The sequence below is a fragment of the Delphinus delphis genome, chromosome 16 (genome assembly GCF_949987515.2).
Source record: "Delphinus delphis chromosome 16, mDelDel1.2, whole genome shotgun sequence".
NCBI lineage: Eukaryota > Metazoa > Chordata > Mammalia > Artiodactyla > Delphinidae > Delphinus > Delphinus delphis.
Genome location: NC_082698.1, coordinates 7,394,547 through 7,422,004, shown reverse-complemented (window position 1 = coordinate 7,422,004; position 27,458 = coordinate 7,394,547). Strand labels below are relative to the sequence as shown.

The window sequence follows — 27,458 nt, the reverse complement described above, 5'->3', positions numbered from 1 at the left end:
TTTCCATGATTTTTCATTAAATTTGTCTTCCCTTGTACCCAGAATCCAGTTGCTTCTTAACCTCCAGCGTTACCACCATCTCACTTCAAACCATTGTCATCCAGCGTCTGGATTATTGTGATAGCCTCCCTTCCCCGGCAATATATTTTGGACATTGCAGCCAGAGTGGTCATGTGAAAATTGAAATCACATCATGTTACTTCTAGGTCAAACACAAAACCGTACAGTTGCCCGAATCAACTGCCTCTTTTATCCTTGAGCGTGGCAAATGCTGGCTTTTAATGCTAAAAGTTTCGTTTGTAAAGAGAAAAAACGGTTTGGGGAACTACCAAGAGCTATACAGAAGAGGCAGTGTCTGGGATGCGCAGAGCACGAGACCCACGGGGAGGATACAGTGCTTGGGTCGGTTCTGATCGCGTAAACCTGCACTTCTCAGCCCTCGCTCCCCGGCGCACAGAGCCCTTGGCCTCACCCGCTGAAGACTCCATTTCCCAGGATGCCAAGGGGAGGGGCCGACCGGAAGGCTCTGTGCCCTCCGCGGGGCATGATGGGGGAGTTGGAGATTTCCATCATGGCGGCTTCCATTTCGGGCTACACCTTCAGCGCTGTGTGTTTTCACAGCGCCAACAGCAACGCCGACCACGTAGGTGCTGGGCCCCCCGCCGCGGCTGCTGGGGCCTCCAGCCTCGGTCTCAGGCCGACGCCTGCGGCCAAGCTGCGATCACTTGCGGCTCGCCCCCCCGGGCTGGCCCGATTAACTGATGACCCGGGAGGCTCCCGCCGCCAGCGAACTCCTGCTGCCCGGGGCCCTTCGCCCCCGAGATGGGCCCCCTCGCTCGGTGCCTTCCGCCGCCTGGCCGTCCCGGGACGGCAGTCTCCCGTTTGGCAGAGCTTTCCCGGCCGGCCACCGACAGTGTCAGGAGTCGCTTAGTGGAAACCGAGCGCCTGCCCCTCCCTGAGAGTCAGGCTTCTAGACTTGCGAGGGGAGTCTGGGGTCGGGAAGGAGCCGAGAGACCCGGCTTTAGTTTAGGAGCGCAGACACCCAGCCGCGCCCGCTGGTCTGACAGGTTGTTGTGGGCTGCGACGAGGGAAACCGTGGCTGTCACTATTCGTACTTGTTAGATACGATCGTGTGTTTTCTTCTCCTCGATGGAAAATGGAGATGTAACCAGGAGTGTTAGGTGTAGGGTCTCTTTGCCTTGAAGTTGCATGTTCAGTTCCTTGGCGAAGGTTCTAAGACCACGGAACTAGTCGCAGTGAAATAGGGAAGTGACAGGCCTACGTATGAATGATCGGAAATGCATTTTTAATGTCACTGGCCTCTGGATGGAAATTCTTTATGAAACTAGATAGTTTTTATCTTTAAGTACTTGCCCACCAAATTGAGGGATTGTTTTAAGTGATTTTAGTAGTGAATTATTGAAGTTCATTAAATAAACGTAGTGGGGGGACTGTTGTGGTTGTGTAGTCATCACAAAGCAAAATGATACACTGCAGAAGAAGGAACTGGACTTGGTTTCACTTCTGCACTCCTTGCTTCCATTAATAAAAACTGATTTCATGTAGAGGTGGTTCCATTAAATTGAATGGCATTAAATTATTGTGCCGTTCCTCGCTTCAGTTTGATAGTAGGGATTAAGGATAGGAGTATACACAACACGGGTTTCTCCAGAGGCAGCTCCTGTCTCTGGACACTAACACCTTTGATATTGCAGACAGATATTTAATAATGTAATGCAGTTCCATGTAAAGGTAGTTTGTGGCACTTCTAGTGTCCTGTGGAAGTATTAAATATGGTTCACAATAATGCTTCTTAACCTCTCTAGACCTTGGAGTGCCTAGTAATATCACAGTTTATGTATAAGGCAAAATTACTGTAAGAATAAGCAACCTGTTGAAAAGTGGATAGTTTCTTTACAAACTGCAATGAGACGGCCGTGTTACTTAGATTGTTATTAATTTATTTCAAGAGCTATCTCTTTAATATCTGTGCTATGCCAGGCATGGTGCTAGACTTCACAGAAATTTTCACCAGTGACAATAGTTTGCAACTTGTGTCTTATACGAGGATACCTGCTTATATTAACCTTGCCACAATTATATAAGTGGAATATTTTAAAGTAATTTCAATTTCATATATTTTAAAGTTGAAGAACCAAGAATTTATTTTTGTAGTATGTTCTTGTTTTGCCCTGGCAAGAAATTAGTTTAAAACCACTCATTTCAATAGAGTTGGAGTTAACAGACTTTTTCTGTAAAGGGCCAGACAGTAAATATTTTAGGCTTCATGAGCCATGTGGTCTCTGTAGCAACTACTCAGCTCTGCTGTTGTAGGGAGAAAGGAGCCATAGACAATAAGTAAATTAGGATGACTGTTTCCAATAAAACTTTACTTATGTACACTGAGATCTGAATTTCGTATAATTTTCACATGTCATGAAATATTCCTATTTTCTATTTTTTTTCAACAATTTAAAAGTGTAGAAACTTATTCTAAGCTTGTAAGCCATGCAGTAGCAGGCGTTAGGCTGGGTTTAGCCCACACAGTATAATTTGCCTACTGTTATAAGGTAACAGTGGCTCAGATAATCCAGACCAGTAGATAAATAGGCATTCATGTTATACTCGGCTTTAGAATGTCTTGATGTCACTGTTGACTTTTTCAAACGGAGGCCTGTGGTAGGATTGCCAGATAAAATATAGGGCACCCAGTTAAATCTGAATTTCAGATAAATAGTAAATAATATTTTAGTATAAGTATATCGCATTTATTACATAAAAATTATCCATTGTTTATCTGAAATTCAAACTTAACTGCATGTCCTGCATTTTTATTTGCTAGGAATCTGTAGATACGTTCTTAAAGTCTAAAGTTGTGTAGGAATTTTAAATTGTATTTTCCACTTTGATTAAAGAAAAAAGTTTTTAACTTGTTACAAAGACAAAGCTTGTTTTTTGTAATAAGAACTCATAACTGAAAGACTTTCATAGGATAAAACAAGCTTCTTTAGTCTGTGTTTTCCAGATTAGTAGTCATGGACTCTAGCTCTGAGAGGTTTTTTTTTGAAAGAGGGGTGTGTATATTACTAAAGTTTGAGAGATGCCCTGTACATGATGATTTGGGATTTTAGGACACTCCACTCACCTTATCCAATACAAAAGCTATGCTGAAAAACATCTGTTTCTCCCTCCTCACCCCCACAGATTCCAACTGGGATTTTTTTTTTTTAATATTTATTTATTTATTTTTGGCTGCGTTGGGTCTTAGTTGCAGCACTCGGGACTTTTTGTTGCGGTGCGCAGGCGTCTCTCTAGTTGTGGCATGCGGGTTTTCTCTCTCTAGTTGTGGCACATGGTCTCCAGACCTTGTGGGCTCTGTAGTTGCAGCGTGGGCTCTCTAGTTGTGGTGCACGGGCTCAGTAGTTGCAGCACACGGGCTTTGTTGCCCCGCGGCATGCGGGATCTTAGTTCCCTGACCAGGGATCAAACCCGTGTCCCCTGCATTGGAAGGTGTATTCTCAACCACTGGACCACGAGGGAAGTCCCCTGGGAATGTTTTTAAACTAGGAAGCTTCTTTAATTGATTAGAAGGGTCAACCTAGAATGGAAAGGACATTGTTTCATCAAATGTATTCAAGCAGCATTTATTGAGCACCTCCTGTGTGCTGGGCACTGTACGTGGTGTTGAGATACATAGTGAACAAGCACAGAGTCCCTGCTCTCGTGGAGCTTATATTTTAGTAGGAGCAGGCATTTGTTAATACATATAAATATGAAATATGGCAGATAGTGAGGAGACTAAGAAGAAAAAGGATGCAGGGTAAAGGGAACAGTGTCTGGCAGACTCTGATTCTGTTCCACTAGCTAGGGAAGGCCTCTCGGATGAGGCGCTATTTGAGTGAAGAGTGGAATGGAGGGAAGGAGCAAGCCATGTGGATGACTGGGGAGGGGGAGTCTGGGACAGCCTATTAGTTCACCACCGACAGGGAAGTTATTTTGACATTTAGAGTGTATGTTCTCCAGCTGTGCTTGTGCTGAACACTACAGCAAGTGCTCAAAAACAGTAGGTTATATGCTGAGTAATCCAGAATTGATGATGGTGGTATATGTTCTCCAAAGGTGTAAATAAATTTACCTCAGCATTTATTAAAGAAAAACTTTCATGTAGTGTTAAATTTATTTGCTGGAATGCTCATTTCCCATGCCAGCCTGTACAGGAGCGGTTAGGTTGTGCATTGTGTCAACTTCTTTATACTTTTATCATTAGCAATGTTTTTTTGTGTGTTTTTTTTTTAATTTATTTTTGGCTGCGTTGGGTCTTCGTTGCTGCACGTGGGCTTTCTCTAGTTGCGGTGAGCGGGGCTACTCTTCATTGCGGTGCGCGGGCTTCTCATTGCGGTGGCTTCTCTTGTCGCGGAGCACGGGCTCTAGGTGCACAGGCTTCAGTAGTTGTGGCGCACGGGCTTCGTTGCTCCGCGGCATGTGGGACCCTCCCGGACCAGGGCTCGAACCCGTGTCCTCTGCATGGGCAGGTGGATTCTTAACCACTGCGCCACCAGGGAAGCCCCCATTAGCAATGTTTTTAAAACAATGGAATAAATTACATGCTGTTTCAAGAAAACAACCTTGGAATATTTCTGCTTCCTGAGCTTTTTTAACATTGGTTCTTACACTTAGTAGGATTTAGGTGATGAATTCACTCTCCTTATTTTCACTTCAAAAAAAACAGGGTTTTAGGGGAAGGGATTAAAATAATATTTCATCTTGTCAGGAAATCCTTTTTTCGAACAATCCAGTTAATAGCCAAATCTCAAATTGCTTTAGTCTTACTTGTTGGTTTGTGGATTAGTAGTTTACATGGCAGACTTATTTGGATTATTGTTAAAGTTATTATAAAAAATAACAATGTCCTCGATTCCTCTTAATTCCAGTAAAAATCCCTTTGATTTTTAGCTGCAGCTATTTTCTTCCATTGCTTTCAGGAAGGATTTTTGCTGGGAGAGGTAAGACAAGAGGAAACCTTTAGCATCAGCGACTCCCAAATCAGCAGCACAGAACTTCTGCAAGTCATTGGTGAGTGAGTTTATCACGGACCTTAGAAATACTCTTCTTGTATATATGCTGCTTGTTTTGTTCTTTGGCCCTTTAACTGATTTTAACCTAATGGTATATTAAAAGAGTACATAGAAAAGCACTGAAGTCACAATGCCAATTATTTGCACTAGTAAGTGATGTGAAATGTTTTTATAAGTCAGTGTAAACTCACAGTGTGTAGCTATAAGTTCAGGTATCCTGTGAAGCCATCCCTCACCCACTGACTGGTCTGACCTATGAATGGCTGTGTGGAATTACACGTGATAGTCTCTTCACAACCACAGGGATCCTTGAGTTTGCACCTCGGGCTGTGCCCATTGTCGGCATCACCTCACACTATAATGAAAGCACGTGTCGTGCTGGTCCTTCCTGGAGGGATCCGGCAAAGATGTTTACACTTGTTTACAGGAGATATTTGTTAAACCTACACAGCCTCTGAGGAGTAAGCCAAACAGTCGATTTGGGGGCGATTGCTGGGGCAAACGAAGGAGCATTTGTAGGTTCACCCGCCCTCTTTGGAGCAGTCTCCTTTTGATAAAGAAGGATTGTAGTCCTTTCAGCGGCACCTCGAGCACTTCACCTAAAAGCATATCCTGATACTCAAAGCAGAGCGGGGGTCATTTTATTCATTTATGCAGCCAACAATTATTGAAGAACGTCCCTGCGAGAGGCATTGTGCTGGGCAATGAGAGAAATATCCAATGCATCCCTGCCTTCCAGGGCTGTGGGGAGGATAAGACGAGCGTACAGAAATACCAGAGGGTGCAGGACGAGTGCTGTCAGGAAGGAACAAAGAAAATCTCATGAGTTGGGGGAAAAAAAAAACCCACTGCTAGTGGGTTAAATCAGTAAAGACACCATACGGGAGGTAAACTTAGGGTACATTCAGGGGATCCCAGTGCAGGGAGTGCATGAAACTTACAGAGAGCCTGGCCTGTTTCTGTGTGACTAAAATACAGCCTGTGTGAAGGTGAGTGGTTTGTGGTTTGAAGTACTGCTGGGAGGTTAGGTTATGTTGAGACCAAATCATCAACTTCAGCCTGTTCTCCTAGCCTTCTAGTACCTGGGCTGGGAGGCCGGGTGAGGACTGAGGTGGTTGGGATTGGAGGGAAACGAGACAGCTGTTTCCTCAAGAGCCAGACAAGCCCCCTCCCCACAATATACTGACTTGCTGAAAAAATACCTGATATACTACTGCATGGCTGTTCTTTCACTGATGGTTTATTTTTGTGTTTTGTTTTGCTTAACTCTTTAAAATCCTAAAATAGAGAACTTGGTTTCATTGGCCATCTGTGCAATTATTCATTGTTTGTGCTTGGGTTTTCAAAACTAATATGGTATATGCAGGTTTGCCAGATAGACCTGACAGAAAACCGTGCAAGAAAGAGCTCTTTTGCCTGGCGTGACCACAAAAGTAGCATTTCTGATGAATGTTCTGGCTGTTTATTTATCTTTAAAGAAATAGAATGGGAAAGTAACTAAAATTCTCCAGCGTAGTGTACTGTATCTTTGATTCATACACCTTCCGGTTCTTGCAGTAAATACCAGTTTCCATGGTACTGTAGATATGGAGAAGAACCAACAGAGAGTCCCAGTTAATACAGTGCCATGACAACCTTCTTTTGCTGTATAATGTTTAATTTATTAGCTACATTCAATTTGTTGTTTGAAATAGTCACGGATCTCATGAACAGAGTATTTGCTAGTATTATCTTAAATGTATTATTATCATTGTAATATTTTTCTTTTAAAAATAAATACATATTAGAAAATGTAAACCAAAGACTCTGGAAAACCTGGATTGAAAGGCAAAACATTAGGTAATGTGCCATGAGAAGTATTCCATACCACTAGTGTGAAGAAATTTTCTGGCACAGTTTAACCACCAGAATAAGATATTTTAAATAAAATAAATTGACCAAATTTCTTATTTGTTGAAAATGTCTGAATCCACACACAGACAACTTTCCTTGACTCTACACAATAAGGAGGACTTTATATGGAATATCACATTTTGAACACTTGTTTTGAATACATATTCATTTTTAAAGCTGTGCTCACTCACTTGAAGCGGAGTCGTCCGCTCTTAGTGCTGGGAGCGGTCAGGAGACAGCAACAGGGAGCTCCCTTAGTTAATAAGGTGATGCAGCAGCAGTTACTGGAAAGAACGGAAGGGGGAAGGACAGGAGCTGTTCAGCTCACCCACCAGCAGGAGAAGCAGAGACAGGAAGCTAGGCAAGCACAGCAGTACGTCCCAGTGGGGATTTTTACAGAAATGCGGGCAGAGACGCCATGCGTACGTGAAGAGGGGTCCACCGCATGGATGAGCTCTGGAGGCTTCAGAGACTCTAGAATCCGAGGCAAGCCTGCCCTGCCTCCCCCTGCTTCCAGAAGTCTATCTATCAGCTATTGTGCCCGCCAGCTTCATTCCAATCTGCACCTTATTGTGTTTGAGAGCATCCCCTTGTTTTCTCCATGGAGTGCTTAGTTAGGTATTGCAAAATCTTGTAAGAGAAAGCCTTAACTTCCTTTAGAAAATACCACATGATGTCTAGAGCATATCTTCAACATGCTTCTAATCCACGTTGCAAATCATGAGAGAAGTCTGCTGGGGTGGATTGATGACAGGAATGTATATTCAGAGTTCAGAATTTACTCCAGGGATTTTCTTGAACAAAATATTCTTTCCTTTAAGGTAGAAGAGTTTTTTTTTTTTTTCTTTTCCCTGAACTCTAGTTGACATTTTTACTACAGACATTCCATATTCTAATTACTAACAGCATCTCTGAAATAACTTCTGGTGGTATACCGTGTCATTTTTGGTGATAAAAGAAGGAAATATTTCTAGATGAGGTTTTCTTATTTGCATCACTATGTCGACAGTTATACTAGGCAAATGAGCTTTTCATTCCTGTGGAAGTACTGGCATCTCTGTCTGTGTTTTGGCAGCACTCACATCAGTACAGAAGCTAATGGGCATAGCCTGGTGTCCTTCAAGGTTGTGGTTTCATATTAATTGAGTTAAAATTGCAGACTGGAACTCTGTGGCTGTGGCTTTATAAGCAGCAGGTGATGATTCCCTGTCCAGGAGCATGTTGTTAATAGAATTGAGTGGTTAATTAGTCCCATGGTCTTATAAAGCAACCCAGACCGTAAGCCTCCTGATGAGCTTGAAGAAATTGTTCTCTATGATTAATCGCCGCAATCTTTTAGGAAGCCGTTTGGATCTGCCTTATAAATGACTGTTTCCCTTGGTACTGAAAATCTTTGAAAGGGTTAATATACTTTCAGAGTTTCTGCCCTTCCCCTTCAAAACACCTGGCCCAGTTGTCCTGCATTGTTAGTAGGTTACTGATAGTAGGGTGGTAAGGCCTTCCTTTCCCCAAGCTGTCCTCACAGCTCTTACCCACCTTGATCAAATGCTTCCAGGCATTGATTCCTTTTTCCTCTTAGGCTTTGTTTAAATAGGTAAGATTGAATGAGGGCACACAATAGCTGCCTGTTCCTGAATAAAAGCTTTCAGATGTGTGCTCATCACACCTGGACAAATGGACCCAGAACTTTCATTCACCAGTCTACTTTGTCCTGAGAATGTGTGCCTGGGTTTCAGTGTTAAAAAGACATACTGCCCTCACTAGTGTACACACTGTTCGGGAGAGGAAAACTGTCTTTTTATTGTCTGAGATTTTGGTTAAAAATTTTTTTTAAATCCTGAACTGTTTTATAGTTGTCTGTATCTTACATGATTAACTGAGATGTATTTCCTCTTTCTAATTACAGAAATCCACAACCATCAGCCTTGTTCAAAACTTTTTAGGTAAGCCACATCCTTCTTTGTAGCTTTTTGTCCTTAGTAAAAGATTAACTGATTGAAAACTAGTGAATTTAGACCTGTATGTGATTATGGCTGTAAAGTTATAACTGAGGGCATCCAAATTCACTTATTTTTTGAGTGCCAGATGTGTGTGTGGCACTGTGTTAAGTTAGGAAGAGGAGAAGGGAGACAGTATAAATCTTGGCCTCAGTGGTTTAGAATGGAAGCCTTTATGCCAGCCCCTCTAGCAAGGGCTCTTCATCCATAGAGAAGGAAGTTAACCAAGGATCGCATATAGATAAAATAATTGGTGTTGTTAAGAGGGATAAAAAGTGTTCAGTGTTCAACTTTAAAATGTAAGGAAAGGGAACATAAAACCTACTTTTTTGTGTTTAATATACACCAGTTGAATATTATTACCAACTAAAGGACAGAAAGAGAAAAAGACAGGAGGAGAGATGTTCAGAGGGAGAAAGCAAAGGACAGAGAGACTGACGGAGGCCAAGGTGAGGGAGAAAGGGGCCAGCATCTCCCAGACACCGGACTTCTGTTCCGCAAACCGCAGTCCAGGCCTCTGTCTGCTTTCTCAGCCCCAAACCCTTCCGCCTGATGGCAGGTATGATGAGCTCCACTCTGTGTTTCGTAAAACTCCCTGAGGCCCTATTCTTCTACTTTCCCAAGAGCCAGGCCAATACTTTCCTTGCATTGCTGCTCATACTAGCGGGATTCGGCGTTCTTGGTCAGCACTTCCTTCTTTAACACCTGCCCACCCTTTGTGCCTGGCTGTTCCTGCTGTGTGTTCCCTGCAGCTTTCACCCTGACCCTGCTCCCATTCTCAGCTGACCCAAACACCCAGCCCCCTTGCACCCAAGAACCCATGGGGACTTGCACCATGTTCACCACCCACCTTACCCCCACCCCTCCCGCGCACACTTGCCCATTATTTCAGAGGATTGTTACCTGTGAACTAAGCCTCAAAGTAGCTGAGAACCTCATCTCTTAGATTTACACATAACTGAAAGAGGAGCAGGAAGCAAGACAAGGAACCGGCAGTTCATTTGAAAAGAATCTCAGAGCAAATGAAATGATTCGGGCCCTGGTCCACACACAGCCTCTGTCTGGGTCAGAATGGGTCCTGTTTGGCCCTGACCATCTAAAGCTTTGCTAGGTGTGCCCTGCCCTGCCCTTCTGAGGATTTCCTTAAACCACTGTCAGCAAAGTAGTAACAGAACGTAGACTCATAATTTAAATCATAGACTCATAATTCTTAGAACTGATAGAAATCTTAGAAATCATCTGTCTACTCCAAAATCTTTATTTTGCAAAGAGGAAATGGTGGCCAGGTAGGTTAAAGTGACTTGCCCAAGATCATACAGTGAGAAGCAGAACGGAGCTGGAGCTGGTATCTCCTGACTCACAGTTCAGCGTTTTTACTATAACTTGAACTCCTTCCTGCCTTATAGGCCTGGGCGTATGGTGGTAGGAGGAGGGGAGGAGGGTGGCATGCCTAAAACCATGACCAGGGGTAGAAAAGCCCACACATTATGCCTGGACTGCTCATCATGGGATTCAGGTCAGATTGGTCTCGTTTAAGGGTGAGTGCATTCAGTTTGAAGCTGGTCAGACCTCGCTTCAAATCCCAACTCTTCCATCTACCAGTTCTGTGATTTGGGGCAAGTCATTTAACCTCATTATCTTTATCTAGAAAAATGGGAATAAAACATGTTGACTGGGACTTCCCTAGTGGCGCAGTGGTTAAGAATCTGCTTGCCAATGCAGGGGACACGGGTTCGATCCCTGGTCCTTGAAGATACCACATGCCGCAGAGCAACTAAGACTATGTTCCACAACTACTGAGCCTGTGCTCTAGAGCCTGCGAGCCACAACTACTGAGCCCACGTGCCACAACTACTGAAGCCTGTGTGCCTAGAGCCTGTGCTCCGAAACAAGAGAAGGCACCACAGTGAGAAGCCCACACACCACAACAAAGAGTAGCCCCCGTTTGCCACAACTAGAGAAAGCCCACGCACAGCAACGAAGACCCAACGCAGCCAAAAATAATTAATTAATTAATTAATTTTTTTAAAAAAACATGTTGACTTGTTGGGCTGAACTAGTACTTATCTCCCAGCATTGAGGCAAGGATGAAATGAATTAACACAAGGAAGCATGCAGCTGAGTGTCTTATTAAGGATTCAGCAAATACTCGTTTCCTTTCTTCATTTCTCAGAAAATGAGCTGCTGTGTTCTTTTTTTTCCCATAGGTAATTGATACTTAGAAACAAGAAAAAGATGTCACAGCCATTTGAAACCACACATTTTATAATTACTTGCTATCAGCTCCTCCCACTTATGGAAGTAATACCCTTTGAATGTAGCAGTGTCTTGAGTAGTCTTTGATGCAAAAGATACCTCATATCAGTAAAGCATTTAGATTGTTTTCTCTTTATATACCTATTGCAGACAAGCAATTGTATCTTTATTACCAACTTTTAGGGTTAGATGACCCATAGACACATGTTACTAAGCATATTCATGTCAAAATACTATGTGATTTTAATAAAATATTTTTTCTCTTTAAAAAAACAGTTTTTATGACTATGCAAGCAAAGTTAATGAAGAGAGCTTGGACAGGATTCTTAAAGATCGGAGAAAGGTATGTTCTATTTGTCACCCAGTCTGATTTGGAAATCAATCCTTATCACCCAAACTTAAAACCAGAAATGAATGTAAAATGAAACAATGAGATTTGATGTTAATATATAAGAATTCTGTTGAGTAGATTTTAAAGGTAAATTGCAAATGTGACACGATGTTTACAGTGTATCAATAGAACAAAATTTGGATATTTAGAGTGATTCCATTATGCAAAAGTCAGAAGAAAAAAAAGAACATGAACTATAATCTAGAAAGTTGACAATAGTTGAGTTGATTCTGGGTGGTTCTATCTTCCCATTATGTAATTTAAAAAATAATTTTGCCAACATTTACTACACATACATTAATTTTATAATGAGGGAAAATATTTTTTAACAATACAAATTGCAGTCAAACGTCTTTAGATATGTTACTCCTTCAAGTTCAATTAACAGTGAACATAGATGTTTTTCTAAAAGGTCATGTGTTTATCATTTCTGTCAGCATATGCATATGATGTTCTGAATGTGTATACATGGTAAGCAAGTCTGAACAAAATTGAAAATGAATCAAAGCTTTATTGCTGCAGCACTGTCTGATGGTCTCATTTATAATTTACTGTACCATGTATGGGGTTTACTTTTTTACCTTGGTATATTAATTCCAGAAAATAGATTGGTCACTAAACCATCACTTGAGGGAAAAAAGTACCAATGAAAGCTTTCAACTTATCAAACAGAAAACAAAATGCCTTTGTTTAGAAGCATGTATTATTTAAAAAAAAAAAAAGCTTTAAAAAGATTACCTGTGCATAAAAATAATCAGTGTGGGATTCCTAAGGTGTCTGAAGAAGGGCGTCAGAAATAACAGTGCAGGGCTTCCGTGGTGGTGCAGTGGTTAAGAGTCTGCCTGCCAATGCAGGGGACATGGGTTCGAGCCCTGGTCCGGGAGGATCCCACATGCCGTGGAGCAACTAAGCCCGTGCGCCACAACTACTGAGCCTGCACTCTGGGGCCCGCTATCCACAACTGCTGAGGCCACGTGCCTGGAGCCCGTGCTCCACAGCAAGAGAGGCCATGGCAGTGAGAGGCCCGCGCACCGCAATGAGGAGTGGCCCCTGCTCGCCGCAACTAGAGAGAGCCCACGCCCAGCAGCAAAGACCCAACGCAGCCTAAAATAAAAAATAAATAAATTTAAAAAAAAAAGAAATAACAGTAAGAGTAGATCAACAGCCTTTCCAATGTATGGACTCTCTCAGTAACACTGTCGGATGTACAGGCAGAAAGGAAAGCAGGTAAGATCACAGGAAAAATGGGAAGTGTGAGGGATAGGTCTGAAAAAAGGGCAGTGGTTTTGAGGGTGATAACAAACTCAGGAAGTGCTCGGTATTAGCAGAGAGTCTAACACAGTCCCCTGCCCAAGTGGGAAAGTGGGTTAGAGCAGCCACAGGCATCACGGTCCAGCTCCCCCATTTTCAGTGACTTGCCTGAAGCATACATTCTGGGATCTCTTAGCAGTCCATATTCATCCCCCAGCCACCACCTTACTTCCTCATTCCATTTATTTTCGTATTTTAGATAATGAAGCTTTATTATACTTTCTAAAACTAAAATTTATTCCCTGAAAATTCCTATTGAAGCACAGTTGCCTAGAGCACTCACTTTATATTAAATTACCAGGAAATTTTTTTAATAGATGAAAAAAATTTAAACTGAAAAAAATGAATAAAGAATATAAACAGGAAATTCACAAAAGAAAAAAGAAATCCACAAATGTCCAAGAAGTAAATGGAAAGATGTTCATTCTCAATTAGGAAATGCAAATTGAAGCACGTAATGCTGGGTTTTTGTCCATCCAATTGGCAGAAGTATAAAAGGATTGCTAATATCCAGTGTTGGCAAGATGGTGGGAAATGGGGAAGCTGTAGTTGGTGGGAATGTAAGTTGATATAGACATTTAGGGGGAGAGTTTCGCAATAACAGAATTTTAAATATGGAGTTCCACCTCTAGGAATCTGGCCCAAGTAAACAAAAGCATCTAGGCACAAAGGTATGAAAAGCTGGCGTTATTGAACACTTTAACTCTGTGCCAGGCAGTATTCTAAGCACTTTCCAGGTACTGACACATTTAATCCTTGTAACAGCGCTGTGAGGCTGTTATCATCACCCCCATTTTATAGTTGAGACAACTAAAGATAAATAACTTACTTAAGGTTGCGAGCAGGAAATGTTGGCGCCAAGGTTTAAACGCAGCAGTTTGGCCTTTTAATCCAGCATACAAAGATGTTTGTTGTATCTTTGCTTAATAGTGAGAATTTTGAAAGCAATCTAAATGTCCACCAGGAGGAATGGTTAAGTAAATTATGTTGGTACCTCCATGCTATGGGATATGAAGCAGCCATTAAAAAGAATGAGGGAGGTTCTCATGAATGACATAGAAAGATCTCGAAGTTAAATGAAATAATTTGAGCCTGTTTTTTATAAAAACAAAAGTTTGAATGTTTAAATGTACAGAAAAAGATCTGGAAGGAAGCCAACCAAACCTAAAAGTAGTTACTTTGAGAAAGGGAGCAGAGATGCTGCTGAGGAAGGGAGACTTTATGTGATAAGGTTTTTTAAATTGTATTTTACATTGAAAATAAATAAAGAAAGGAGCTCTACCATGTAGTTTTTTCAGTAGCAAATAGGGACACATTTCCAAATTAATTTGGGGATTTTAAAATTGGATTTGCTAATTTACTATGCTGTTTTGTATTTTGGTTGTGTATTAAAATATAATCATGTTGTATTTTTAAAAATAAAAACAAACAAATAAATAAATAAGTAAAATTGGATTTGCTGTTTTGAGACACAGAAGACCAATCATAGGTTGTTAACCGGAGTTAACTTCGCTTTTCCTGGGGCCAAGATTCTGAAAAAAGCTGATCTTCAGTTTCGATTTTGTAGAACTTTGTGCTAAAACTAATGTTTATATTTTCTTTTGCAACTAAAGACAGGAATTTGTTGCTTCAGTTTACTTGGAAATTATGTTTTATTTTCCATGGAATTTGTTAAAGGCAGGGACCATATTTTATGTTCATTGTATTTCCTATGGCACCTTATACATAATATAAACTCTTTAAGGATTTTTTTTCAAAAATCCAAATTTATAGCCCCAAAACAAAGATGATACATAACGTTTAGACTGAAAATCTTTAGAGTTGACTCTAGTTTGATTTTTTTTTTCCTCCAGAAATGGTACAAAGTTATATCTTCACCTCAAAAGGGTTACAGTAGTAGTTACAAAGGTACATTTAAAAGTTAGGCTTAAAAATACATATGTACTTTAAACAGTATCTGACATACAAAAAATATTTTTAATTAATATCAGCTCTTCAAGAAAGTGCTGATGGAACTGTTTCAAAAACTGACTCTTTGCTAGACAGGCTTCAAACCTAATGTATAATTGAAAAACCCTGGGAGTTCCCTGGCGATCCAGTGGTTGGGACTCTGTGCTCTCACTGCCGAGGACCCTGAAGGCCCAGCTGGGTTCAATCCCTGGTTGGGGAACTAAAATCCCACAAGTTGTGCAGGGAGGCCAAATAAAAAATGAAAGAAAGAAAAATCCTAAGAATTGGACTCAAGTTCAGTAAGTTGAACTCATATAAAATAAGTACATAATAATTTTAAAAGTTCCCTAATGGGTCCTAAAATTACCCATTAGAAAACACAAGCTAATAAAGATTTTTGTCACAATAGCAATTAATGTATAAAATACATAGAAATATGTTTACTAAAAAAAGTGTGCCTCTAAATATAGAAACTCCACAACATTGCTAAAACATTAAAAAAAAAAAAAAAAAAAGGTTGGGTTTAAGATAGAGGCTAATGTTTTTGGTACGAAAAATCCCCCAATAGGTGCAGCAAGGTTGCGTTGGTGTGCTCAGTTACTGCTCTGGCAGAATCCATATTGTGTTTGCAAAGTTTTGACCAGCCTCAGGTTTTGGGCTCAGACAAAAAAAGCAAGTGAGAGGAGGACTTCTGCCTTCTTGAAAGCACCTGCTCCGAAATAGATAATGATAAATATAACTGTTGTCTTAATATCATCGTAAGGCCAAAAAGAACAGAACTTAAAGATGACAAGTGTGCCCAGTATTGGAGATAATTGCTTTGGATCCAGAAGATGTAAGTGAATGTCTAGCACAGAGAGTAGAGAGGAGAGTCTTTGTGAAAAATAGAGTCTTTGTGAAATATTGCTAAAGTATCTCTTTAGCAGAGATAAGGTTTTAGTGAAAGATATTCATTATTTTTTATCATGGCCCAAACATAGTGTTCTCTTCCACATCAGTGACCTCATTTCTCAACAGCATTGCAACCAGCTTGTGAGCTCTAAAAGGTAGAACTGTAGACGTCGCCAATGTGAATTATTTTGGCATGTCATCTTTCATTGATCAGGATGAAGGGGGTTATCTTTTTAGCAAATATCAAATGAATAAGTTGATATCCAAAATAAATTTATAAGGCTTCCCGCTTCTCTGAAAATACAAATGGAATAAAACAATTACAGTCAGTATAAGTGAAAAGCATTAGTACCCATCCAGTAGCCACTTGCAAGATACTTTAGTCAGCGAGTATTTCATAAGAAGAATCCATGAGCTGAGCACTGCTTAGGCCTCTGCAGGAATGCAGGGGTGTGTGAGATGCACCCGAGTCCTGCAGAGGAGCTAGTCCTACATTAAATACAGAGTGCCGAAACTCAGAGTGAAATGTGCCATGCTCTTTGGCGTTAGTAGCTCTAGCCAGTTGATAATTTTTGTTACCCACTTTTTTTTTTTTTAAGGAAAACTACTTTTCACTCTTTTATGAGCAACATTGTGTGAATAATGTGGAATTTTAAAGTTAGTGTAGTACAGTGGAAAAGACAGGCAAAGAGGTTCCAGATCTTGGCTGTCACTCATTAGCTCTGTGACTTTGGACAAAACATCTCTTTTGTAAGATTTGCACTGTCAGAAGTGTTTGGGTTTTCTTTATATTTAAAGAATATCAGAATTAATTGCTTTAATATAATTGGAATTATGCTTTATTTTCAGCAGTACTCCTTAAGGGCAGGAACTGTTTCTTTGCTGCCTGTAGTTCCTTGCATGTGATACGAACTCAGTGCAGAAAACTTTACTCACCTCCTAGGGTTGTTGTGATACTTAGTGAAAATATTTGTAACGTAGCTAGCTGAAGGTCTGGAACAGGGGCTCAGTAAAGGTTGGTTGACTTCCTTCGTTTGTGAAAGTGCCAAAACATAATCTAAATTTACTGTTAGTTTTAATATGACACTAACAATTTTAAATTACTTTGATTTCTCAAAACAGGATTTTCACTCAAAGAGTTTGGTTTTTTTTTTGCGGTACACGGGCCTCTCACCGTTGCGGCCTCTCCCGCTGCAGAGCACAGGCTCCGGACGCGCAGGCTCAGCGGCCATGGCTTACGGGCCCAGCCGCTCCGCAGCACGTGGGATCTTCCCGGACCGGGGCACGAACCCGTGTCCCCTGCATCGGCAGGCCGACCGTCAACCACTGCGCCACCAGGGAAGCCCAAGAGTTTGTTTTTTAAAAAGAAGCTTATGAAGATTATTCTTCTTATAAAGAATTAACTTAATTGTCTCTACAACAGAGATTTTCAAACTGTAGTATGCATAAGAAAAAACTTAAGAACTTATCTTAAATTCAGGTTCCTGGGTCTACCCTTAGAGGTTGTGATTCTCCAGGTTTGGGTGGGGCCCAGGAGCATTTTAGGGAACTGCCAGATGTCTCTTAGGCCATGTGTCTCCCAGATGTCCAGCAGATCACATTATGAAGAATATTCTTCCAAAGAGCCTATAAGTTTAATTCACTTACCAATTTAAGTTACAGTGTAGTCAAAACTGACAAAGCTAAACTTTTTAAATTGTTTTGAGGTATAATTGACATGTAATAAACTGTATATTTAGAGCATATACTTTGATAACTTTTGATATATGTATACATGCATGAAACCATTATCAAAATAAGATGATGAACATACCTATCACTGCAAAAGTCTCCTCATGCCCTTTTCTGATCCCTCCTTCTCACCCCTCCCAGGTCACCCACTGATCTGCTTTATGTCACTATAGATTACTTTTTATTTTCTAGAATTTTATATGAAATGGAATCCTATAGCATATGCTATTATTATTATTATTATTTTGGGTCTGGCTTCTTTCACTCAGCATAATTATTTTGGAATTCGTCTGTGTTGTATTTGTTGGTAGTTTGTTCCTTTTTCTTACTGAGTAGGATTCCAGTGTGTGGATACACCACAGTTTATTTAGCCGTTGACCTGCTGATGGACAATTAGGTTGTTTTCAGTTTTGAGCTATTGCGCATAAATCTGCTGTGAACATTTGTGTACAAGCATTTGTGTGGATGCATTCAGAATTAAATTTGTAAGATTTCATGCAACTTTTAATACTTTTCTTCTTCTGTTTTTGTTGCAGAAAGTTATTGGGTGGTACAGATTCCGGCGAAACACACAGCAGCAGATGTCGTACAGAGAGCAGGTTATTCATAAGCAGCTCACCCGCATCCTTGGGGTGCCTGACCTCGTCTTCCTTCTCTTCAGCTTCATCTCCACCGCCAACAATTCCACTCATGCTTTAGAATACGTTCTCTTTAGACCAAATCGGAGGTAAATAAAGCGTTCCCACCAGCCTCGCATAAATAGGAAAGATGTTGATACAAGTAATTGAGATTTATGACTTTGAAAATATGCATTTTATAGCATCTTTAAAGTAAAGTGTTTATAACTCTCCTTTAGCTAGTTTTCTTTGTGGTTAGAGAAGGTATTTTCCTTTCAGTTAGTTATATAAATTAAAATTGTTTTTGAATCAAGAAGCGTTAGCAAGACATTAATTATGCATCAATTCTTATAGGAATAAACAGCTAGAAATCATCATTTGCTTCTCCATAATCCATTTTGTAGAAATACAGTTTTATTGCACTGTAAGTCTGACTGTAATTTTAAAACACAGATTTCAAAGACAAAATTGTAAAATTGATCCACCTACTGGTTAATGAGGGTTCTGCATTGTGAACTTGCTAAAGCAAGAAAAAAAAAAAATCATATGATCATGGTGTCTGTCTGTAAACAACAGAAAGGGTTCCCTCCAGAATTTCACTTGTAGTAGAATAAATTAGATCAATATCAGTGAAAATAATTATTAATTGTTAAATAGCCATTTGCAAGATTTCATTAATTAATCAGGTTCTTGAGCACTTAAAACCTCCTCAGCACTCTGTCAGTTGCTGCGGAGAGGCAAAAGATGTATAAGACGTCACCTCTGCCCTTGAGGAGTTTACAATTGAGTTTCTACTTTAAGGGAAGGGAAAAAATTGCTAATTCAACTAACCCTAGGTTGTCTGTGGAAGTAGGTTCTCTGTGAGACCTTCAGTTAGTTCCCAGTGCAGAGACTCAGGCTCCTATTGGCAGGACCCATTCTTCAAGTAGAGCGGTGCTTTCAACATGATCTCTCTCAATCTTCCCTGCAGGTATAATCAAAGGCTATCCCTTGCTATTCCCAATCTAGGCAACACTAGCCAGCAAGAGTATAAAGTGTCTTCAGTGCCAAATACTTCTCAGAGTTATGCCAAAGTTATTAAAGAACATGGGTAAGTCGAAAGGTAAAATGAATGTTTTTTCCTTTCTTTTGTTAACAATGTGTTTATGGGGACTTCCCTGGAGGTCCAGTGGTAAAGAATCCGCCTTCCAATGCAGGGAACGTGGGTTCGATCCCTGGTTGGGGAACTAAGATTCCACATGCCGCAGGGCAACTAAGCCCGCGCGCCACAACTGCTGAGCTCGCACGCCTCAACTGGAGAGCCCGCGTGCCGCAAACTACAGAGCCCACGTGCTCTGGAGCCCGCGCGCCACAACTAGAGAGAAGCCCGCACACCGCAACAAGGAGCCCACACGTTACAATGAAGAGTCCGCAACGAAAGATCTCACATGCCACAACGAAGATCCCTGGTGCCACAACGAAGATCCCTGGTACCACAACGAAGATCCCTGGTGCCACAACAAAGACCCGATGCAACCAAATAAATAAATAAATAAATATTTAAAAAAACAAAAAAAAAACCCAATATGTTTATGGAGAAGTGTGACATCGTTTGATATAACATTGAAAAATGTAAGGTAATTCTCTAGACCACCACTACTGTATATCAAAATCTTATGCTTATTGAAAAGATAGTTTACTTTTATCAATATTTATTTTTTTAATCATTTACCACGATTTTTTTTTGCAACTGATAAAAAAGTTTGGATAGAGTATGTGTATTTCTGAGGTTCTGAGAGCTAACTGTGGTCACTGAAAAATATATAGAGTGATCTAGGAAAAAATAACACTATTATTTTTCAGTTGTCTCGGTAACATGGATTCTCTTTTCTTTCTCCTGTAATTCTAGGGGTATGGGCATTATTGCTTAAACATTGTCACTGTGAACTTGTAGCATTTACGTTATAGATAGAGGTAGAAGTGATGGGAAAGTGCCTTCTAGTTCACGGCAGTTCTAATCACTTGGTGAATCTTTTTTCTGTTTGTCTTCTAGTACTGACTTTTTTGACAAGGATGGAGTAATGAAAGACATCAGGGCGATTTATCAGGTTTATAATGCACTTCAGGAGAAAGTGCAGGTAACTGGTTTATTTACTATATTCATCTTATTTATATTGCCCAAATCTTTTAATTCTACTTTAAGTTTTAATAATCTCCCAACTGACAAATGAATTGTGGTCCAAATATCAGAATGTGCTCTCCCAAAGTGATATAAGATGTATGGAGTAGTTGCTCATGTCAGTCTATGAAAGCTGGTCTCACTCATTATGTGCCTTCAGTGGAAACTCTGAAGTACAGAATTAATATCACTCTTTTAAATACTCATGACCTCTTTAATGACAGCTTTTTTCCTGGGGAAATGTATTCCGAATTTAAAGAAGTATTGCTAAGAACACAGCTGTCCCATCACTTGTACTGTAAGTTGAGACTCACCCAAAGGCACCCGTAACTCAGGACAGCTCTGCTTCCTAATTCTAGTTCACTCACTCTGCCCGCAGCTGCCTCCACTGTGTGGGAAGATGCAGTGGAGCCTGTTCATTCCTCGGCAGTCATGCAGCAAATATTTATGGAAACATCTCCTACAAGCCAGATCCTGAGCTAGGTGCTAAGAATACTTTCCCACGTTCTTTTCATCATCCCCAAAGTGTTCTTAGGAGTAATTTGTTCTAAAACCCTAAGAACAAAAGAGCCTTTGAGGACAAGGAGAGTGGTAAGGCTGAAGAAGCTGTTCCGGGTCTGGAGAAAGCCTAGCTTTGAGGAGGAAGGCCCCGTGGCATAGAGAGAGGAATGAAGGCAGCTGCTGAAAAAGAGGAAGGCAGACTGAGTTCAGCCTGGGTCAAAGGAGAACGCATGCAACGGGCAGTTTCCAGTGTCAGTTCTCCAAATTCGGGTCACGGTTACCCATAGCAGCATAGGGAACTTAATACAGCCTCACTCACTGGTGACCAGCCCACTTTCAGGCAGTTTCTGGTATTTCTGCTATGGAAGGAACATGTGATGAGAAACAGCTTTGTGTCCCGAATTCATGGCCATGCTCTTTTCAGGCTATCAGCACTGTCTAATGGACTTCAAAATGGCTGTCATACATTTCATTGACTGTTGATTAAGGCCTGCCCTGCAAACACCAGTATCACGTCCAGTGCCCTGATAGGAGTGGTTACATTACATTGATATGGTCTCAAATAGTTACCTTTTATTAAATCTTGACTTTGAAACTTATTTTCTTTTTCAACTTTCCCTAATTATAAGTAGTTTCTGTTAAATAAATCTATGTGTCATCTGATGTTTGATTGTTGATTATAAATAAGAGTTGAAAGTATCTCATTCCTGTCTTTTGTTCATCCTGTATGCCAGACTGGTATCGGAAATTCCCTTTTCATATCAATACAGATGAGTAAGAAAGGGAAAAGATGAACTCTTTCCCTTCTTACCCTTCTCTTTAAGAATGTATAAGCTAAATAGCATAATCATCTTAACATAATTAAGAAAGCAGTTCAGTGGATAACAACAGTATTGGTCTCTGGAACCTTCATGATTTTGTTCTACCTTAGGTGTCTGCTTTTTAACTCAATAAAGTGTCTGGACTCTTCCCAGGGTTATAATCGATGCTGTCTTTATGAAATGCCTTGTGCTTGGATTTGAAACTAATTGTTCTTGTTGTCATTTTTCCCTCAGGCAGTGTGTGCAGACGTAGAAAAAAGTGAGCGAATTGTTGAATCTTGTCAGGCAGAAGTGAACAAATTAAGAAGACAAATCACTCAGAGGAAGAATGAAAAGGAACAAGAAAGAAGTGAGCCTCCTATTAATTTTACCATTCAGAATCAGGGAAGTGTCTGGTTTTAAACATCAAATTACATAATAAATTACATGCATTCTTCTACACTCATCAAGCTCCAAGTTAGGCTGCTTGGAAGAGGGCATTCACTTGTCTTTAGACTTTTCCAGAAGGGAAGTACGGTTTTTCATGGTGTCCCTCTCAAGTCTCTGAAACTGGAAGAAAAAGAAGACCAAAGGTAGAAATGCTGAAGCAAGTTACAATAAATCCTGAGAAGTGATATGACCTATGTACAGTGGATGTGATGTTTCTTACTAAGTTAACCCTGACATGCCTTGCACATAGGGACTGTGTCCTGTGTTCATTGGAACCTCCTAAAAGAGCTACCTAAAATTCTCTTAACTTTACCTTTGATTCATGGGCAGGGTCTCAACAAAGACTTTAAATGTCTGGTTTTTGATAGCAGTGGATGACTGGATACCATTAAGCTAAGGAACCAGCTGGTTGAATGAGAATTAGGCCCAAGAATCTATCATATTAATTCCAGCATGCTAACAAACATATTTGCTACAATGCCACCAGATTTTTTTTTTATTTATTTTTTTATTGAAGTATAGTTGATTTATAATGTAGTGTTAGTTTCAGGTATACAGCAAAATGATTCAGTTATACACATATATATATTATATATATATATTATATATATATGTATATATTCTTTTTCAGATTCTTTTCCGTTATAGGTTTTATTACAAGACATTGAACATAGTTCACTGTGCTATACAGTAGGACCTTGTTGTTTATCTATCTTGTATATAGTAACGTGTATCTGTTAATCCTAAGCTCCTAATTTATCCCCCCACCCACCCTTTTCCCCTTTGGTAACCACAAGTTTGCCTTCTGTGACTGTGAGTCTATTTCTGTTTTGTAAATAAGTTCATATGTATCATTTTTTTATATTCCACATATAAGTGATAACATGATATTTGTCTTCCTTTGTCTGACTTACTTCACTTAGCATGATAATCTCTAGACCAATCCATGTTGCTGCAAATGGCATTATTTCATTCTTTTCTATGAATGCCACCAAATTTAACATTTGTAAGTAAAATCTATAAAATGTATGGCAAATAATATCAAGTGTAAAAGAGATAAGGGTATAACTAGCCTTTTCTAATTTAATAAGAATATTTGTAAACAAATTAAAATATAATTTATATTTCCAGGTAAATGATGTCTGATTCATTTCTACTGTTACATTATTCTAGAAATAATCAGAAATGCAGACAGGGATTTCTGCACAAGAGCATTAATCACAACTTTATAATTACAAAATCTTGGAAACAACCTGTTACAGTAATTGAATAAACAACAGTAGAATAGTTGAATACATTTTGGTATATCTATATAATGGAATATTGTATAGCCATTGAAGCGAATTTTTAATGACATAAGATAATATATAATCTTATATGAAAATGCTAGGATATAAAACAGTATAAACATATTATCTCAGCTCTTTTTTTTTTTTTTTTTTTGTGGTACGCGGGCCTCTCGCTGTTGTGACCTCTCCCGTTGCGGAGCACAGGCTCTGGATGCGCAGGCTCAGGGGCCATGGCTCACGGGCCCAGCTGCTCCACGGCATGTGGGATCTTCCCAGACTGGGGAGCAAACCCGTGTCCGCTGCATTGGCAGGCGGACTCTCAACCACTGCGCCACCAGGGAAGCCCTCTCAGCTCTATTTTAAATACATGTATACAGGGACTTTCCTGGCGGTCCAGTGGTTAAGACTTTGCGCTTCCACTGCAGGGAGTGCAGGTTCGATCCCTGGTGAGGGAACTAAGATCCCACATGCTGTGGCAAACAAACAAATAAATAAACAGACATACACACACAAAGCTCGATAATAAAACTAGAATTCAGAAAAGTTGGGGTGCCTGCCACCTAAAGTTTCTGTCTTTTAACCCCAAATCTTGTGCTATTTTCACCAAAATTTTAACAGTGTTATCTGGGTGATAGAATTGTGGGTGATTTTTTGTTTTTCTTTTCTAAATTTTGTACAGATCATTTTTATAATATTTTTTAAATGTACTTAAAAACAATTTAAAGGCCATAGGCTCATAGATGTAGGGCTGTTTCTGTTTTACCACCATAAAAATGCAGTAAAATTATGGCCTATTATGTAGAAAACTGGGCACCTAACCCAGGGCTTTGAACTTTTAAGGAGAAAGAGATGTTTAAGAGTATTGTGACAAGTTGTTGTCAAGAAGTATTTTTTTTGACATGAGGCCTGTTAAGGAAAAATTAACGTTCAGATGACTGCCGAGGATGGTGAGGACTGTTGATTTTATCCTCTGTCCCCCCAGTCTCTGAGTACAGTAAGCAACAGGTGAGGGAAACAGCACCAGATCTGGAGTTAAGAGACCTGTGTTATGAGTATCAGGGCCCCACTTCTAGCTGTTCTCTTAGTGAAGGCACTTAACCTTTCAGAGCTCCGGTTCTTTGCCTGTGTGATGGAAACAATAACGTTAGTGATGACAGTAGTACTTCAGAGAGCTGTTTGGAGGCTTAAATGACTTAATGTATAGAAAAATCTTTTGTAAATTGTGAAATACTATGCAAATGTAAAATAATTCATAGTAATAATAAATTTCACTTCTTTGTTGCTATTTTCCAGAACAATCAGGTTGAACATTTAACGTATTGAAATGCAAAGCTGTGAAAATACAGAGTGTTACAGTTTTCTTCCTCTCTTCATCCAGGATTGCAACAGGCAATGATAAGCAGACAGATGTCATCTGAAAGTTTGGACCCTGCGTTCAGCCCTCGGATGCCCTATCCTGGGTTTGCAGCTGAAGGCAGAAGTGCACTTGGAGACGCAGAGGCCTCGGATCCTCCTCCCCCTTATTCTGATATTCACCCAAATAATCAAGAAAGTACTCTGAGCCATTCTCGCATGGAAACTAGCGTCTTTATGCCTCGACCTCAAGCCGTGGGCTCCTCCAGTTATGCCTCCACCAGTGCTGGACTGAAATATCCTGGAAGTGGGGCAGACCCTCCTCCTCCTCAAGGAGCAGCCGGAGACAGTGCTGAGGAATCAGACGACAGTGATTATGAGAATTTGATTGACCCTACAGAGCCCTCTAATAGCGAATACTCACATTCGAGGGATTCTCGACCCATGACGCATCCCGACGGGGGCTCCAGGAACACTCAGACCTCCCCAATTTAACTAAACAAAGGAAACTCTCCACTGAGCGGTGTTAATTGCTCATTGAGAGAGTTTTTTTGAGGACTTAATCTTGGGAGAGAACTTCTTCCTCAGACCCCTGGACTCCCCGGGACAAGCGCTTTTGGGCACAGAACTTGTAGGAGCCTCACGTCCACGGGTCCTCGCCTGCGGACTCAGTGTGCAGGTTTCACGACAGAACCATTAAGATAATCAAATTGTCCTAATTCTGGTGCGATTCATGGATGTACTGGTAAATATAGGCAAAGAGAAACTTATCAACGTAGTTTCTGTTCTTTAAAATAAATTGGAAATTAGAGACTAAGCACAATTAGTCTATAAATGTTCTATAAATCAAAACCTTACCTCTTGCACTATCATGCCTTGAAATTTACTTTTTCAAAGGGAAACTAGTTTAGCAGCAGCCTTCAAAGAACCTTCTTTCTATGATGAGCCAAATTCATCTCTGCCAGAAAAGAAATTTTGATAATTCCAAGAAGCCTGATTGGAACAAATCAGACGTGTACCTTCTTTTGTCTGCATGACTTTGTGAGATCAAAAGAGAGGGCTTTGTTTCAACTTTTTTCTACTAGCCTGATATGTATTGTCACTTAAAATGGTTGCCTTTAAAAAAAAATGTAGAAATACTAATTACCAGTAAGTAATCATCCAAATAAGTATGACATGAAATAAATTACTTATTTTTCTTTTGGGGAATTACAGTGACTGCTATGTTGCACTAGCCACATTTATGGTCTCTGTTCTAGAGTCTTAAATGAAGGACACACAGCAGTATAACAGAAAGGAGTTATGTTCCAGACCTGAGTTTTATGATGAACAGATTCCAGACACAGTGGATTTAGCCAAGTTCATACGTAAGGAAATAACTCGTTTAGATCTTCTGATAAATCCTAGTGTTAGTTTTATTTGTGGAAGAAAGACATTTAATAAACTGTTTGGGAATCTCGATTATTGAATAAAGATTCATTTTCAGTCTGAATAATCATACTTTTTTGAGTTGACATTTGGAAGATAGCTGTGAAATGTGTAGAGACTTTCCGTTGGGATGCACTTACATTTTTATTTAATTACTGCTTGTTTTCTAGTCTTAGGCCCAGAATGTGTGAAACCACTAAAGACATTCATGAGAATGATAGGCTCCTGGTTTGGAAATGACAAGACCCCCTCCCCCCATTTATGGCGGGGTTAGCCCGTGGAGCTAATGCCATGGATTATAGCTGCCTTGCCTTTGGACTAGTTAAAACCTGTCAGAATAAGGAAGTTGTTAAAGAGGCTTAAGCTCCAGGTTCTGGAAAAGCAGTTTCATTTTGTAGGAGAGAAGTTTACTCTAGTCTGACTGGAAATGAAATGCTAAAACTGCCACTCTTCAGATATCTACTGTATGGGGTCTGTATCTTCCTACTCTCCAGTTTTGTTGGCCTTATACCACTGCCATTTGATTTGAAATATTGCAGACCGCTGTATCTGCAAATGTGTTCCAGTGTTTATCAGCTCCCTTCTAGCGGCTTCAGCACCAGTGTGAATTTAATTTTTTTTTTAAGTGCCATCACCATCTCTGTTCAGATTTTGACATTCAGGAAAATATTTTTATTTTTATGCCATTCCGAAACCTACAATGTATATCTGACAAAGCAGTTAAATGTGACAATAAAAACTTATTTAATCGTGGTACTATTGTTGTAATGTCTGTCTCAACACCCGGCAAGGTCTTGCTTAGTTTACTCATTCTAGCTGTTCTTAGTCGACATCATACAGTTTTTTAAAAGGCGTGAAAACTCACCTCCATACAGATTTTTCTTTTTAAATCTGACTGGTTTCAGGGGAAATCCAAGAATAAAATTTACTAAAAGGTTCCTATGGATTTCAAGAATGTGTTGCATATCAAGTTATCCAGAGGACTATCAGTTGAGTAGAAAATTGAACCTTAGTTCCCAAAAGGCACCTTTCATATAAGAACCGATCTTGTTTGAAGAGGCTGCTCAGCCGAATCACCTACTGATTGAGATGTTATAGAACTTGGTGCTCCTAGAGTGTCTTTGGAATTTCAGAATCGCCTTAGAATGAGTGTCTGCTGGCTAACGAGTATCTTCTGGGTTCTGTGGGGGCCATGCCAGGTTAGTGCTGTATCTCTTCCAGAGTCCAAGGTGATAGGCTTCTTTCATCAGGATTTTAAAATGGGGATTGTAGCCTTTTAGGATTCTACTCTATGTCTCCTCCAACTAATTTAGAGAAAAGGAGACTGGATTCTTTTAACTTACTTGAAAGTCTGGAAATGCTTATTA

The 27,458-nt window shown here is 40.1% G+C and overlaps 1 protein-coding gene across 1 annotated transcript; it reads left to right on the top strand.

Annotated features, from left to right (window-relative positions):
* The first annotated feature begins 544 nt into the window (after window positions 1-544).
* On the top strand, window positions 545-26,839 carry ABRAXAS2 (abraxas 2, BRISC complex subunit). Its single transcript, XM_060033872.1, has 9 exons — window positions 545-643; window positions 4,983-5,073; window positions 8,875-8,911; window positions 11,498-11,564; window positions 18,032-18,222; window positions 19,083-19,202; window positions 20,145-20,229; window positions 21,827-21,941; window positions 24,689-26,839. Exons 1-9 carry the CDS (start codon window positions 545-547, stop codon window positions 25,156-25,158), a joined length of 1,275 nt encoding a protein of 424 aa, XP_059889855.1. The 3' UTR covers window positions 25,159-26,839.
* The last annotated feature ends 619 nt before the right edge of the window (window positions 26,840-27,458 follow it).

Bases quoted from the DNA above. Each gene is read 5' to 3' on its own strand.
- ABRAXAS2 (XM_060033872.1), top strand. From the start codon at position 545: ATGATGGGGGAGTTGGAGATTTCCATCATGGCGGCTTCCATTTCGGGC. The intron at 20,230-21,826 runs GTAACTGGTTTA...TTTTTCCCTCAG, and splicing joins CACTTCAGGAGAAAGTGCAG to GCAGTGTGTGCAGACGTAGA. The intron at 21,942-24,688 runs GTGAGCCTCCTA...CTCTTCATCCAG, and splicing joins TGAAAAGGAACAAGAAAGAA to GATTGCAACAGGCAATGATA.